At 37.9% G+C, this 14,854-nt stretch overlaps 1 protein-coding gene across 2 annotated transcripts in view; it reads right to left on the bottom strand.

Annotated features, from left to right (window-relative positions):
• Nucleotides 1-14,342, bottom strand: part of med4 (mediator complex subunit 4) — a 16,724-nt gene extending 2,382 nt beyond the window's left edge. The window contains exons 1-6 of one of the 2 annotated variants that reach the window (XM_043700381.1): nucleotides 14,202-14,342; nucleotides 10,114-10,180; nucleotides 5,813-5,983; nucleotides 3,392-3,449; nucleotides 1,803-1,889; nucleotides 747-878 (exon numbers count right to left, since the gene is read on the bottom strand). In XM_043700381.1, coding sequence (XP_043556316.1) covers nucleotides 747-878; nucleotides 1,803-1,889; nucleotides 3,392-3,449; nucleotides 5,813-5,983; nucleotides 10,114-10,180; nucleotides 14,202-14,272 — 586 coding nt within the window. In that variant the 5' untranslated portion in view covers nucleotides 14,273-14,342. Of the gene's footprint in view, nucleotides 1-746; nucleotides 879-1,802; nucleotides 1,890-3,391; nucleotides 3,450-5,812; nucleotides 5,984-10,113; nucleotides 10,181-14,000; nucleotides 14,158-14,201 lie in introns of those variants that run through there. The other variant, XM_043700380.1, reaches the window with a different exon arrangement.
• Nucleotides 14,343-14,854: the final 512 nt, after the last annotated feature.

Consider the following 14,854-nt stretch of genomic DNA (forward strand, 5'->3'; position numbering starts at 1 on the left):
AAATACCAAAATATCCATAGTATTATATTGATTATGCACATTGCAAAACTGCATGTTGTGTGTGTAAATCAGGAACTACTTCAAATATCAAATGTACAAATGGTTTCATATGATCTGATCTCTGGAACATTATTACAATTAGAGGGGACAGAAACACAAGTAATTCAAGAGGAGTTGATTACTTTGATAACAAGAGGTTTGGATGAAAGGAGATTGCAGATTTATATAGTCTGATTAAATAGCCCACATGACCATCCTTAGTTATTTACTGTTGTGATCAATAACATGCATGGATGAGTACTCAAATCTTTGGTTAGTCTCTAATACCTAACCGGCCAATCATACAAACATTGAAATGAGCGCTTACAGCTAATCACAATGGACAGCAGAGCCAATCCTGTTCCTATGATCATGCAAATGTAATTTCTACTGTACAACAATTAGAATCCAAAGTGGATTTCCCCTTTTTAACTCCTAGTTCTACCACCACACCAGCTGTGATTAGTAAATGTAGCATTGAGTGGAAAAATAAACCACTCATGACAATCTTTAGCAACCAAATCAGGATAAGATGAAATCTGCCAAAAAACTTTAATCATTGATCAAGAAGTGACACAAAGTAAGTTCACTAGGAAGATCTAATGGCCTAAGCTCACTTCATAGTCAATACCACCAGATGAGTTTCCTACATTGAGTTATAGTTTCTTTTGTCTTTTTTTTTTAAGTAAATTGTCAACAGCTTTTACCTGGTAATCTGCCTGCAGCCAATGCATCCCCAGGTAAATGTCCATTCACCCCATTGGTAGAAAGGTTGCTTTGCTGTCCCAAAAGTCCACTCCTCATTTCCAGATCAGTAGGGTAAGGTCTCCGGGGGTCACCTATATCAAAAGCATAATGCTAAGAATTAATCATATCCAAGTCTTCAAAGTTCATTCTCAGCTGTGGGGTGATGTCTTTATCTCTGGTACCAGGCAGGCAACCTTCACAGTTTTCAATTATGGCTGCAGGGCATACTACAATTGGAAGGAGAAAGTGAGGACTGCAGATGCTGGAGATCAGAGCTGAAAATGTGTTGCTGGAAAAGCGCAGCAGGCCAGGCAGCATCCAAGGAACAGGAGAATCGACATTTCGGGCATAAGCCCTTCTTCAGGATACTACAATTGGAAGCACAGTAACAAGTCTAATTGTTACTGTGAAGTAATCTTCCTGTTCCTGTCCCATTACACAAAACATATTGATAGTAACTTGCCTTAAACAGAATAATTCATTAGAAATTAGAACGCTCTTGATTTTTTAAAAAATCATTTACATATATCATAATGATGGTAAGAAATCACAAAGTACTTTCCACTTTCTCTGAGGAATCCAGCAACTCAGTACTTTAACAACAGATAATCAAAGAAATACACCATTATAGAACATGTCAGAATTGATTTGGTAAGTAAATCTGGGAAATCTACATTAATCTATTCTCAAGTTGGTAACTATTTAAGATCATCGTCAAAACAATTAAAGTAAATGTTTGCAAAATTATTTATTTTTCTAAGCACAGATGGATGAAGTGGATAGCAGACCAAAAACAGTCATGCAAGCAGAATCCACTATAGCTTTTAAAGGAATACAAGTGGATAAATATTTGAAAAACAAAACTTTGAAAAGGCTATGGAGAAATAGCAGCAAAATGGGAATAAATGGACAACCCATTCAGAGATTAGTGGTACAGGTAAAATGACCTCCTAGCTGCAAATGCATCTAGAATATCTCTTTATTAAAATAATGAGCAATAATATTTAAAATGGTACCTGGAACCCATGTCAATGGGGCTGCTACAGCATTACTAGCACTTATCCGATGTGCATATTTAATAAGCTCTTCAGATGAGATGGCACCTGCAAAGAAAACAGAATCATAACTCCTTACTGATCTGATCTTCAAAAAAAACAGTAAAAATATAGCTACCTAACCAGATAAAAAATGTTGAACTTTGAAAAAAACGTATTTACTCACACAAAAAGACAGAACACTAACCCTAACTCTATTGCAGGTCACATTTCAGGAAGGCGCCAGACATCCAAAGCACAATTGATGATGAGTATTATATTATAGTCATCGTGTAGTGAATATATACACACACATTTAGATTAGATTAGATTCCCCTACAGTGTGGAAACAGGCCCTTCGGCTCAACAAGTCCACACCGACCCTCCGAACAGTAACCATCCAGACCCATTTCCCTCTGACTAATGCGCCTAACACTATGGGCAATTTCTCACGGCCAATTCACCTAACCTGCACATCTTTGGACTGTGGGAGGAAACCGAAGCACCCAGAGGAAACCGACATAGACATGCGGAGAATGTGCAAACTCCTCATAGACAGTCGCCCGAGGCTGGAATCAAACTTGGGTCCATGGCACTGTGAGGCAGCATTGTTAACCACTGAGCGACCGTGCCACCCCTAAAAAGTACAACTAGTCCTACATAAAACTTTAGGAGAATTACAAAAAGCTTGCTACCAAGGATGTTTTAATTGTATTCTCCAATGTAAAAACAAAAGGGGGTATGTTATCAGAAACCCTTATGTAACAGGATTTCACAAACAGCAGCTTCAAAAACTCACAATGCCTCTCCTTCTAGAAGGACAAGGGTAACATATGCATGGGAATATCTTTTCAAGTTCCCCTCCAAGCCACTCATCATCCTGACTTGGAACTATAATCAGTGTTCCATCACTGTCACAGAGTTAAAATCCTGGAACTCACTTCCTTTCATGGCAAGATCTACAGCTGTTTAAAAAAGCAGCTTATCACCACCTTCTGGAGGGGAATTATTTATCACCTATTCCTACTGACTAAGCCAGTGATGCCCACATTCCCATTAATTTAGTTTTAAAACAAGAGAAGAACTTAAGAGATATCAGAAAATGAATAAGGGTACAAACTAATCCAAAAACATACAATAGAATGTTTATGATCTGGAACGAAATAGTTTTAAGATACGGTGTAGTATATTTAAAGCAGATGAGTAGAAATTACTTCTCTCAAACGTTTTGTGAATCTGTGACATCCACCACACCAGATTGCATTGGATCTTGAGATATTAAATAAATTTAAAGTAGATTGACAGATTTGTAAGTAGTAATGGGTTGAAGGGTTATGGAGAGCGGATAGAAAAGTGGAATGGAGGCCGAAATGAAATGAGGCTGATTTTATTAAATGGCAAAGCAGGCTCAAGGGGTGAACAACCTAATCCTACTCCTATTTCTTATATTCTATGTTTTTATTATAACAACTTCATTCAGAAATAAGTCTTGTTATTAGACCTTCGTTAATTGTCTCTGCAGTTCAGTAGCTGCAACAGTTCAAAGTTTCTTTCCAGTTGAAAATGTCTACCTTTCCTTGCTTTCTCTATCGATTTTAATTTCTCTTTGGCTTGATACACAGCAGTTGCCTGAAAAGAATGAACACAATTAGTACTTCATTTAACAGGTAGAAATTTACTTTGTCTAAGTATCAACTAAAAGTGCAGATCTAAATGTGGCTTTTCCAGAACAACTATTAAACTGGTTAAGCAGCCCCATTAATTGAGAAGCCTTAGGAAAGGGCAACTTTAAAAAATTAAGTTAAGCTTGCATATTAACATAGGTTCCAAGCAAATTTCTGAAAAATAAAATTAAGATGCAATGAAGCTCAAAATAGTATCCATATAATAGTCATGGGCTCAAGTGAATTCTATGGCATCTTGGAAAATAATTCCACTGAAGACTTTAAATGAGCTTAAGTAATTAGTCTGATAATAAAGACAAGCATTCAACTTATGGTACTGTCCTATGTATCTGGAAAAAATGATAGATTGAAAGTAAGGAGGAACAAGGTATGTCTCATGATGATATGTAGTACAGCCAAAAGAATCAGACTTTCGTAATTGATAGCTTGTTGAATGAAAAAAAAAGTTCTGATGTTCAAAAAGTCAGCCATCAATACTAATGGGCAATAGAAGCCAAAAGTTTATCTGAAGGGGCTAATCAGTGGAGAATGGAACTGTTGCATGTACAGTAGTTGGAAAATATAACTGATTAAATGTCCAGGATAAGAGGAGGTTAGGCTTCTGAATTAGATACATGAAGGACAAAAATGGATAGCATAAAAATGCAGAGCAAGCTGAGACAGTGACTGTGGGGAAGAACATGTTTTGAAAAAAGTAGACTAATTGAAAATCCCTCCCAAGCTGGGGGCTGATCGCTTATTAATGACTGAACTTCAGGATTTCAACCAAAAACTAACTGATATGGACTATATCCTCTTACCATCTGCATCAAATTCTTAGCATAGATAGCCATGATAATGGAGTTGATAATTTACAGTTACCAAAATTTTATGAACATTTTGCATGGTTTCTTTCACACACATTCTTCTGCAATACAATATACTTGCTGACATCAAATATCCAAATAATCTGCACTGACAGCGTATTCTCACTAATTATTCACAAATGTATAGGGATATGCAATATTAAGCTGATTATTAAAATTAAAATTCTATGTTTAACACTTTTTCTTACACTATATATATATTCTCACATCTTCATTTTTATATATTACTTACTCTGTTTAAATATATTTATGAGAAACATCACTGCTAGTGCACACACTAATGGGGTCAGCAAACCTTTCTTATATTCTTAGTGGAGTCTTCCAAGCATATGTACTAGGTAGGACCATTACATTTTTTTGAATTTATGTATGATTTAGACTTGGTTGTATTCAGCACAATTTCAGAATTTGCAGATGGCATAAAACTTGAAAATACTGTGAACTGTGAGGAAATTGGTGAAAAAAGTTGACACAGCCAGGCTGATGGAATGCGTGGATATGCAGCAGGGGAAATTTAATTTATAGAAGTGTGATGTGGTGCATTTTGGTAGGAAAGAAAAAGAGCTGCACTATGTAGGAGCAGAGGGACTTCAGGAGTTATATGTCCACAAAGTGTTGAAGGTGGCAGAGCAGATTGCAAAAGAAAGGAGCTTATGATGACTTTTAAAAAAAAGAGTAGATAGTAATTCAGCCTTGGTAGAGTATTGCATCTAATTCTGAGTGCCACGTGTTATGAAGGATGTGAAGGCATCAAACTGGGTGCAGAAAATATTTACGAGAATGGTTCTAGGGATGAGACACTTCACTTCCTGGTTAAAGTGGATAGGCTCAAGTTGTTGTTCTTAGAGAAGATAAGGTGAGAGCAGATGTGACAGAGGTGTTCACAACGAATAAGGGTCTAAACATTAGATATAGCGAAACCGTTCCCAATGGTCAAAGGGTGAGAAACCAAATGACACCTATTTGAAGTGTTTGGCAAAAGAACCAGAAGTGACATCAAAAAGTGTTTGAAATCTATAATTCACTGATTGATGGGGGCATGGAGGGAGATTCATCTGGGTTTTTCAAGGGGAAATTGGATAAGCACAAAGTGAAAAAATTTATAAAGTTACAGGCTGAAGTTTTGGTTAAATTGGTCTTGAAGGGAGCTTTGATTTGAGGACCGAATATCTTCCAACTGTGTTGTAACCAGTTCTGTAGCTCAATGAAACCAAGTCAACAAGAATAAAGAGATTTATGAAGTAGAAAAAAAAAGTGTTCCACTTTTACATTTTGGGAACTTGATTAGATTCATTGACAACATCTGACTGAAACCTTAGAAAAGTAAAGTGAAAAAAAGGGAAACTTCAATTATCTGCCAATCCCCAATATTCAATGGTAAAATCTGCTCCAGATTTTAAGATCTGTGAAAATTGTACATTTCCAAGTAGCTGTAACTCACTAATATGTGTTCAGCCTCTTTGAGCTGTTTCTGTAACTGCTGGATGTCACCATCTCTTTTTTCGACCTCTTTCTCCAGAAGATGCATTTCCTCTTGAATCTTGCCTTGTTCTATTGCTACTCTTACTATTTCTTGGAATTCTCCATCTTTCTGAATCAACAGATCCAGGATCTGAAAAACAAATACTACATTTTAAGAAGTTATTTAAACTAATACTACAATTGACTGGCATTATTCAAATACTTGAACTAACTGGTTTTGAAAGTTGGTGGTAGAATGCTGTTCTGAGATTCTTTATGCCATTATTTTCATACTTACTGGATTTTAGTATTATAAGAAATAGGAACTAGAATAAGCCATTCAGGGGTCCATTGAACTTGCTCACTGTTTAATAAGATCATGATTCATCGGTTTGTAACTTCCTTCCTGCTGCCCCTCTCTGTTTTAGATCAAAATTAGCCTTGAATATATTTGATGATCCAGCCTCCACTATATCAGTGGAAGAGAATTCCAAAGACTAACGTTCCCTCTAAGAGAAGAAGAAATTTCCTTCATCTCCGTCTTAAATAGGTGACCCCTTATTTTTAAATGGCATCCAGTTTTACATACCCCAATGAGCAGAAACATATACTCATCATGTGCCATAATAAGCTGTAGCTGGAAACAATAATAATACGGAAACATTGGAAGCAATTATGCCAAGCAATGCATTTACACTTACATCATTACACTAAGTAACAGTCACCAATTTGTTAGTCAATCTGGACGCAAGTTTTCTTCTTAGAAAGACTGTTTTATTTGTGCCTCAACAAGAATACTCAATGTCAGCTGCTGTATTAAAACAAATGAATAGACATGACATACGCAAATAATTTGTGCAGTCCAGGGTCAAATATCTTTTCATTTTAGAGAACTCCTCTTCAGATTTGAGGGCTACTTTTTGTATGCGGAGGCTCTCCTTAAATTCACACTAACACCTTTATTAGGTGAAACAGTCTTATAGTAACATTGCCTTTGGCATTTGTGTTGATATATGGGATATCTGCACTTGCACAGAAGCATAACTGGAAGAATTCAAAATATAAAACAGAATAGAATGAGTAGAATAGAATCCCGACAGTGTGGATGCAGACCATTCAGCCCAACTGGTCCACACAGATCCTCTGAACAGCATCCCACCCAGGCCCATCCCCCTACCCAATTCCTGAACATCCCTGAACATTATGGGCAATTTTGCATGGTCAATCCACCTAACTTGCACATCTTTGGACTGTGGGAGAAAACCAGTGCACTTGGCAGAAACCCATGCACACACGGGAGAATGTGCAAACCCAATGCAGACAGTTGCCCAAGGGTGGAATCGAACCCAGGTTCCTGGCGCTGTGAGGTAGCAGTACTAACTATCGAGCCACTTAATATTCATCACTGCTCCACTAAACTTGAAGCCACAACTTTTAATAAGAGCATTAATTTCGAACACTACAGTATTTAAATTGAAACAAGTGACTGTATACAAGACAATGTAAGACTTCATGGCACATGTGTATCTTTATGAAATAAAGCTTCAAATATTAACTAATTGAGCATAATCAACAAAGCAATATCCAAACATTTGACTCTTCATTTGGTAAGAAGTCTAAGACTCTCTCGTGTTTGCAGTACTTCTCCCCCATCTCCACTTTTGCAGTCCCTTTCTCTTCATTTTCTGACTTTGAAGTCCCTCTCCTCAATCCCTTTGCACCAATCTTCAGTCTCTGGCCTTGCTTCCCACCCCTCTCAGGCTACACTGTCTTTGGCTTTGCAGTCCTACATTGACCAGTACTTCCTCCCAGTCCCACTTTCCCTGACCACCTAATTGTGGCCCTACTTGCTCAGGCCTGTAGCCATGTTTTCTCTGGTTTTGATCACATTAGCATCCCTAAATTGGCACTGCTCCGGCCTGAACAGAATTTGTTTCCACCACCACTCACCACAACATTCCTCCTCCAATCACATTTTGCTTTTCTCAGGTTTGCTGCTGAGGGATTCATGGTGAATCCCTCAGCAGCAAGCTCAAGAAAGCGAACTTAACCTGTGATTCAAGGAGCAGCTCTTCATCAATTCTAACTATTCCACTACAGCAATGACTTTTCCCAGAAGAGTTGCTCTAATGATTGAACTTTCATAGGTGACTTGGCTGTTTTCCAGGAAGGATCCAGTGACCATCCTGAGTATTTCAAGCACTGGTACAGTCCTTAATCAAAACAAGTTTTTATTTCTACCTTACCCATTATTTATTAGCATGCTCTGACAATTCAAAGAATGAAGAAGTATCAGGAAATTTCAATAAATAAGATTCCCAGCATCCAAAGCTAGTAGTGGTATTTGCATTTTTAGAAAACTTCCAGTAAAGATCCAATAAAGGAAATTAGTAAACAAAATTAAAGCACATAGAATTGTGGATAATTTATTGCTATAGATTGAGAGTTGTATACATGCAGGAAATAGGAATATATGTGTGAGTCTCAGAATGACAGGCTGTTTCAGTGAGTGAGTTAACAGTTGTGTCATAGCAACCTGATAGATATGTGGGATCAAATGTAAAATTTCAAAATTTATTGACACCATAAAATGAGGTTGGAATTTAATTTGAGAGGAGTGAAAGGCCTACAACATGGCAGATAGAATAAAACATGAATACGTGTGAAGTTATCAATTTTGATTTGATTTATTATTGTCACATACACCAAGATACAGTGAAAAGTATCATTTTGTATGCTATCCAGACAAATCAAACATTTAAAATTTTGATTGATAAAACAGAAAGGTGAGGTATTTCTTAAATGATAAGAGTTTGGGAAGAGTTGCTGTCAAAAGGTGTCTTTGTTCATGATTTACAAAAACTGGGGTACAAGTACATCAAATGATTAGGAAGGAAAATAGCATGTTAGTCTCCTTGAATACAGGAGTAAAGTTGTCTGACTGTAATTATATGGAACCCTGGTGAGATTACACCTGCAGTACAGTGTAGAGTTTTGTTTAGTCTCCTTATCAAAGGATGTGTTTGACAGAGGGAGTGCAACAGAGATTTACTTGACAATTCGCTTGCCTGACAGAAGTGTCTTATGAGAAGTGATTAAAGAAATTGGAATTTTATTTGCTACAGTTTCAAAGAATGATAGGTAATTGTATTGAAACTTAGAAAATTCTTACAGGATGTGACGTGGGAGATATTGAGGAATATTTCTCATAGCTGGTGAGTCTGGAAACAATGACATATTCTCAGAATAAAGGGAATGCCACCAAGAACAAGATTAAAAATAATTTATTAACTTAGAGGGCTGTGAACCTCTTGAATTCTCTAACCCAAAGTCTGTGGAAGCTCAATTTTTGAGCATATTCAAGACACAAATCAACAGATTTCTGGATATGAATAACATCAGGGATGTAAGGATAATGGACAAAATGGAACAGTGATAAACAATTTGTTTCAGTGGTAGAACAGGTTTCTCAGGCCAACTGGCCTAACCTTGCTCCTACTTCCTTTGTTCCACTAATGTAGGAAATGAGGAGAGTTGATTATATTTTTGGTAAAAAAATCAAGCAAAACACATTTTAATTAAATACAAGCCAATCACGGAAACATGCGATACTTAAGAAATTAAAACTCATATAATTCAAAACATCCGCAGGTTTGAGTCCAGTTATCAATGACCTAATCCGCTGATATGGGAGATGGTCTCTGAATGAAACCTTAGCATGCTGGGGATAAAATAGTATTTAAATAAGATCATTTATTTTCATGGTCTGACATATTATAGATTGTGGCAGTGTGAGAATTGGGTGGGAGGGGGGTTGCAGAGGAGTCAGGAATGTTAACGCCTCTGTGGATAAAGCCATTTCCTCATTGGCAATGGATGTATTTATTAATGACTCCACTTACTCTCATCCAAAGTGATAATAAATAGGCAGTTTTACAAAATGGGATTTAATATAGTACTTCGGATACAGAAAAACTCCACCCTGCCAACAGAGGCAACAACAATTGGACACAAACCGGCAGCTACAGTGAGGGTTGAATGAACAGCAACTGTTCCTACAGTGATGGGAGTGTCAGTGTCTTAGAAATAATTCAAGATTAAATGCTTTGCCTAAGGTAGGCGTCTTTCATTCCTTAATAAAACGTAAACTGCTGGAAAAGCTCAGCAGGTCTGGCACCATCTGTGGAGAGGAATCAGAGTTAACCTTTCCTCAGAACTTCTGGTTTTGTTTTTGATTTAAAACATCCTCAGTTCTTTTGGGTTTTATCTTTCATTCCTCACCTGATTTTCCTCTCCTGCTTGTGCAATTTTCTGGTTTCTGGATAATGCAAGCAGCTCAATTAATTCCCTAAGGACAAAAAGGAATAATATTAGAAAGGAAATAAACTTATGACTCCTGGTCTTGGAAAAAAACACCTTTCACTAACCAGGCCATACATATTCATATTACTTTATGCATTCATCAAGCTGAAATGATGTCAGCACTGCAAAAGATAACACTTTTTTTACAACCAACAATAACATGAAGTACTCCCGGGTTAAATATGGCGTAGTCAGAAGTAAAGAAAGTGTTCCTCTAAGTCTGTTCTGAATTAACACGGCAACAATTTGAAACAGCATATTCTACTGCACCAATCTAATATTTTGTAGGTCAGTCAACATTATTGACTGGCTCAATTAATAGATTTTTTTTTGTCACATCATAAGTACTTTAGTGTTGTGTTCTCACATCCAGGAATAACTGTAAAAAATTCTTAAACTTACTTCAGGCAAAATCTTTACGACCAGCAGAGACCAGAGACATTCATTGTTGTACCTGCTTCCTCTATAAAATCTATTTTGTCTCATCAACAACGAGGCTTCCAGTGCTTTATTTATAATGCTGCAACATAGCCTGTTGCTCATGTGCACTTGACACAAACTAACAGTGGTTCCTACTGACAAATGTGAATATCAAGCGAAATGTTGTAAATATGAGCGGTAATTCGAATTGTGAGAGGTACCTCAGGGTGCCACTCTATCACGTTGAAAGAAACTGATCTTTTGTACATTTCATGTAAAATCAAGAGGAAAACTGAAATGTCACGTAATGTACTTTTATGTATTTCTTAGATACAATATAGTTCCACACAGTCAGTCGCCTGAGGCGGGAATTGAACCCAGGTCTCTGGCGCTGTGAGGCAGCATCTTATGTACATTTCATGTAAAATCAAGAGGAAAACTGAAATGTCACGTAATGTACTTTTATGTATTTCTTAGATACAATATAGTTTAGATAAAGATGTCAAGTGAGACACGCTATTAATTTCCCTCCCACCTCCACTCCCAACCCCAAATGACAAACCGTTTGATGAAGCTTAAAGCCCAGGTTCAAACAAAGTGAATGATCAGCTGGATAAGGCATGGATGGAGAGCACCAGTGTGATGATCATTACTTTTGTGAAAAATGCAGAGCTAGGCACGTTCATGAAAACAGAAATGCTATGCCTCAATATTGTTTGTCATAAGTAATGTCCAAAGGTAACATTTCTCTCTTGGCAAAAAGAAACAGTGAGCAAAGATGAAATATTATGGTTATTCAAATATCGTTTTTTTTAAAAGCAGAAAAAAATGACATACTAAAAAGGAAAGAGAATGACCTAGTGCATATATTCACCATGTCAGGTTTCAGCTAATTTAGTGTAAATGCTGTCCTATGTCCAAGGTTTTTGATTGCTTCAATTCTTTCAAGGCATTCAATCAAGCTGCCAATAAAACGAAGGACTTAAGTAGAAATGCAATTGCCCCTCAATATTTAGCCATAATGTGAAAAATACCTCAACTTTTAAAAAGTTAATAGCTGTTAATAGTTCACGTCACCCTTGAATCATTTTAAAAATCTGCCTAATACTGTCTACAAACATCTGTGTTAATAGTGAAGACGATGGTTGTAGCTTACAGGAAGATATAGATGGGTTGGTCAGATGGATGGACCAGTGGCAAATGGTATTTAACTGCACTTTGGAAGAAGAAACAAGAATATTTAATGATACTGGGTATCTTAGAACAGCAGAGAGGTCTTGGTTTAATTATTTACAGGCCCTTGAGGTCAGCAGAACAATGAATAGGATAGTTAAGAAGGCATATGGGACACTTGCTTTCTTCAGTTGTGGCATGAAGTATAATAGCAAGGACGTAATGTTGAAGTTGCACAGAGCGTTGGTCAGGCTACAACTGGAGTACTTTGTGCAGCTGTGATCACCTTGTCAGAGGAAGGATGTGATATCACTAGAGGGGGTACAGAGAAGGTTCACCAGGAGGTCGCCTGGGATGGAGAAATTGAGAGATTATGTAGGCTTGAATTGTTTTCTTTAGAGCAAGAAGTCTGAGAGGGGTCATGATTGAAGTGTATAAGATTATGAGGGTTATGGACAGATGAATAGAGAGCAACCCCTTGGTTGAGGGGTCAATCACAAGAAAGCATTGTTTTAGAGTAAGGGGCAGGAGATTCAGAGGGAACTTGGGAAACTCAGCAACTGGTAGGAGTCTGAAATGCACTGACTGGGATGGTAGTGGAGACTAGAAACCTTAGGACCTTTAAAAAATATTTGGATGAGTACTTCAAACATTCAAGGATATAGGACAAATTTTTATGCAGAGGGTGGTACGCATATGGAATGAGCTGCCAGCGGAAGTGGTTGAGGCAAGTACATTAACAGCATTTAAACAAATGGACAAATACATGGACAAATACATGGATAGGAAAGAATTTGAAAGATATGAGCCAAGTGCAGGGAAATGGAGTTAGCGTGGACAGACATTTTGATTGGCATGGACCAGTTTTGGCCAAAGAGCCTGTCTCTGTGCTGTTGGACTCTATGATTCCAAGTGTAGGAAATTGGAATTTGTGTACTTTTACTTGTAGTTATATGAGTGCAGACTCAATGGGCCAAAGGGCCTTTTCTGCACTGTATATGAATCTCACAAATGGGGATAGAATTTCAACAGAATTTTACAAATTCCCATTGGAGGTTAGAGTAGCAAATCAATAGGACAACCAAAGAAACAACACTGTATAAGTCAAATGAATTATTGGGGGTGCAAGTGGCATTTATTATCCCTAACAAAAACAGAAGTTGCTGGAAAAGCTCAGCAGGTCTGGCAGCATCTGTGAAGAGAAATCAGAGTTAACATTTCTGGTCGGGTGACCCTTCCTCAGAACTGACGGAGCTTGGAAAATGTTGATTTATATGCAGAAGATAGGGTGGGGGGGCTCAGCAGGTCTGGCAGCATCTGTGAAGAGAAATCAGAGTTAACATTTCTAATCCGATGACCCTTCCTCAGAACTGACGGTAGCTTGGAAAATGTTGATTTATATGCAGAAGATAGGGTGGGTAAAGGGCAAATGATAGGTGGGGCTAGAGCCCAAAGAGAGACAAGAATAGTTGGACAGACAAAGGAGTACATAACAATCTGGCTAGGAGGGTGAATAGCTGTTAATGGAAACTGTTAGTGGCTAATGATACATAGTATGAATGGCAGACTATGGGATGACAAGGCCTGATGTGTGAAGGAGGGGGCGAGGACATGGGAGAGGTCAGGCCCTGAATATTGAACGTGATATTGAGTCCAGAGATCTGCAGGGTCCCTAAGCGGAAAATGAGATGTTGTTCTTCCAGCTTGTGCTCTGATTTCTCTGCACAGATGCTGACAGACCTGCTGAGTTTTTCCAGCAACTTCTGTTTTTGATTCTGATTTACAGCATCCGCAGTTCTTTCGGTTTTTATTTATTATGCCACTCTGAGACTGGCCCTCGTGATTAGTGAGTATCTTGATACACCCGCTTAGAAGGACAGTTAGACGAATCAACCGTATGAATGCATGACTGGAATCACAGAAACAAGTTCCCACCTTTAAATGTATAAACTGAACTAATTGGATTTTTACAACAATCAGGTCCACGGTCATTTTTACTGACACCAATGTTTAATTTATTTTGAAATTAATACAGAATCTTACACTGGTTTGGTGGGATTCGAATCATTATCTGGATTATTCTGAAATGCCAGCTTTCCATCTTTTGACATCCAGGGCTCAACTGGCTTCCTAAACTCCCATTTCCGTCCTCGCTTTTCCTTTGCTTTGCCTTACATTCCCACCCCAACAAATGTTTTCTCCCATCCCATCACCTTTTATCCAGATTCGGTGCTCTAGAGATTCCTTCCACATCCCTCTTCCAATGTTTGTCAGAAATAGCTGACATTTTCTCTCATTCAGAGGTCACCGGACGTTGGAGCCCAGAGTCGGAAATCCCTTCTAAATAAAAGAAATAGACACAATCCACTCCTCGGGACGCAAAAAAAAAAACATTTTAAAGTTCGGCCTCTTACCGACACAGCACTTCCAGATCATCCAGCAGGGCCAACAGCTTCTCCTTGGTACTTCTTTCCGACGCCGCCATTACCGCCAGCTGCCGCTGCCACTGCGCCTGCGCGTTTACCAGTCTCAACTCAGGCTGCGTGAGCTTCCGATGGTGCGAACTTTGCTGGTGTTCACAGTCGAGATGGCAGTGCAGAAATAGAGTAATTCACAGTTTGGACTATTATCGTGAATATATGTTAATTAATATTGCCTAATTTGCAGATTAATCTCTTTCTGTTTTATTTACCTTTGCGCACAATTCCATATGGTTCTACTAAAATTAGAGATATTATTAGTTTTATTGTCACACGTACTCATGATTACAGTGAAAAGTTTACAAGTCGCCACTTAGATACAAAGGTGCTTAGTTATAGATTATTAAGTACAAATTCTTAAGGGGTAAAATAAAATGTCCAGCATTACAAATCATAGGAATAATTAGAAAAATAAATAAATGCATTCCTATTCCAACACCTATGTTTCTTAGTTGGAATAGTGTTGTATTCTGGTTTGGATAGTTTGTGGCCGCCAGTATGCTAAATCCAGGAATGGTCTGTCCTAGGGACCTTAATTCTGATTTCTCTCCACAGATGCTACCATACTTGCTGAGCATTTCCAGAAA

Source organism: Chiloscyllium plagiosum, chromosome 12 (assembly GCF_004010195.1).
Source record: "Chiloscyllium plagiosum isolate BGI_BamShark_2017 chromosome 12, ASM401019v2, whole genome shotgun sequence".
NCBI lineage: Eukaryota > Metazoa > Chordata > Chondrichthyes > Orectolobiformes > Hemiscylliidae > Chiloscyllium > Chiloscyllium plagiosum.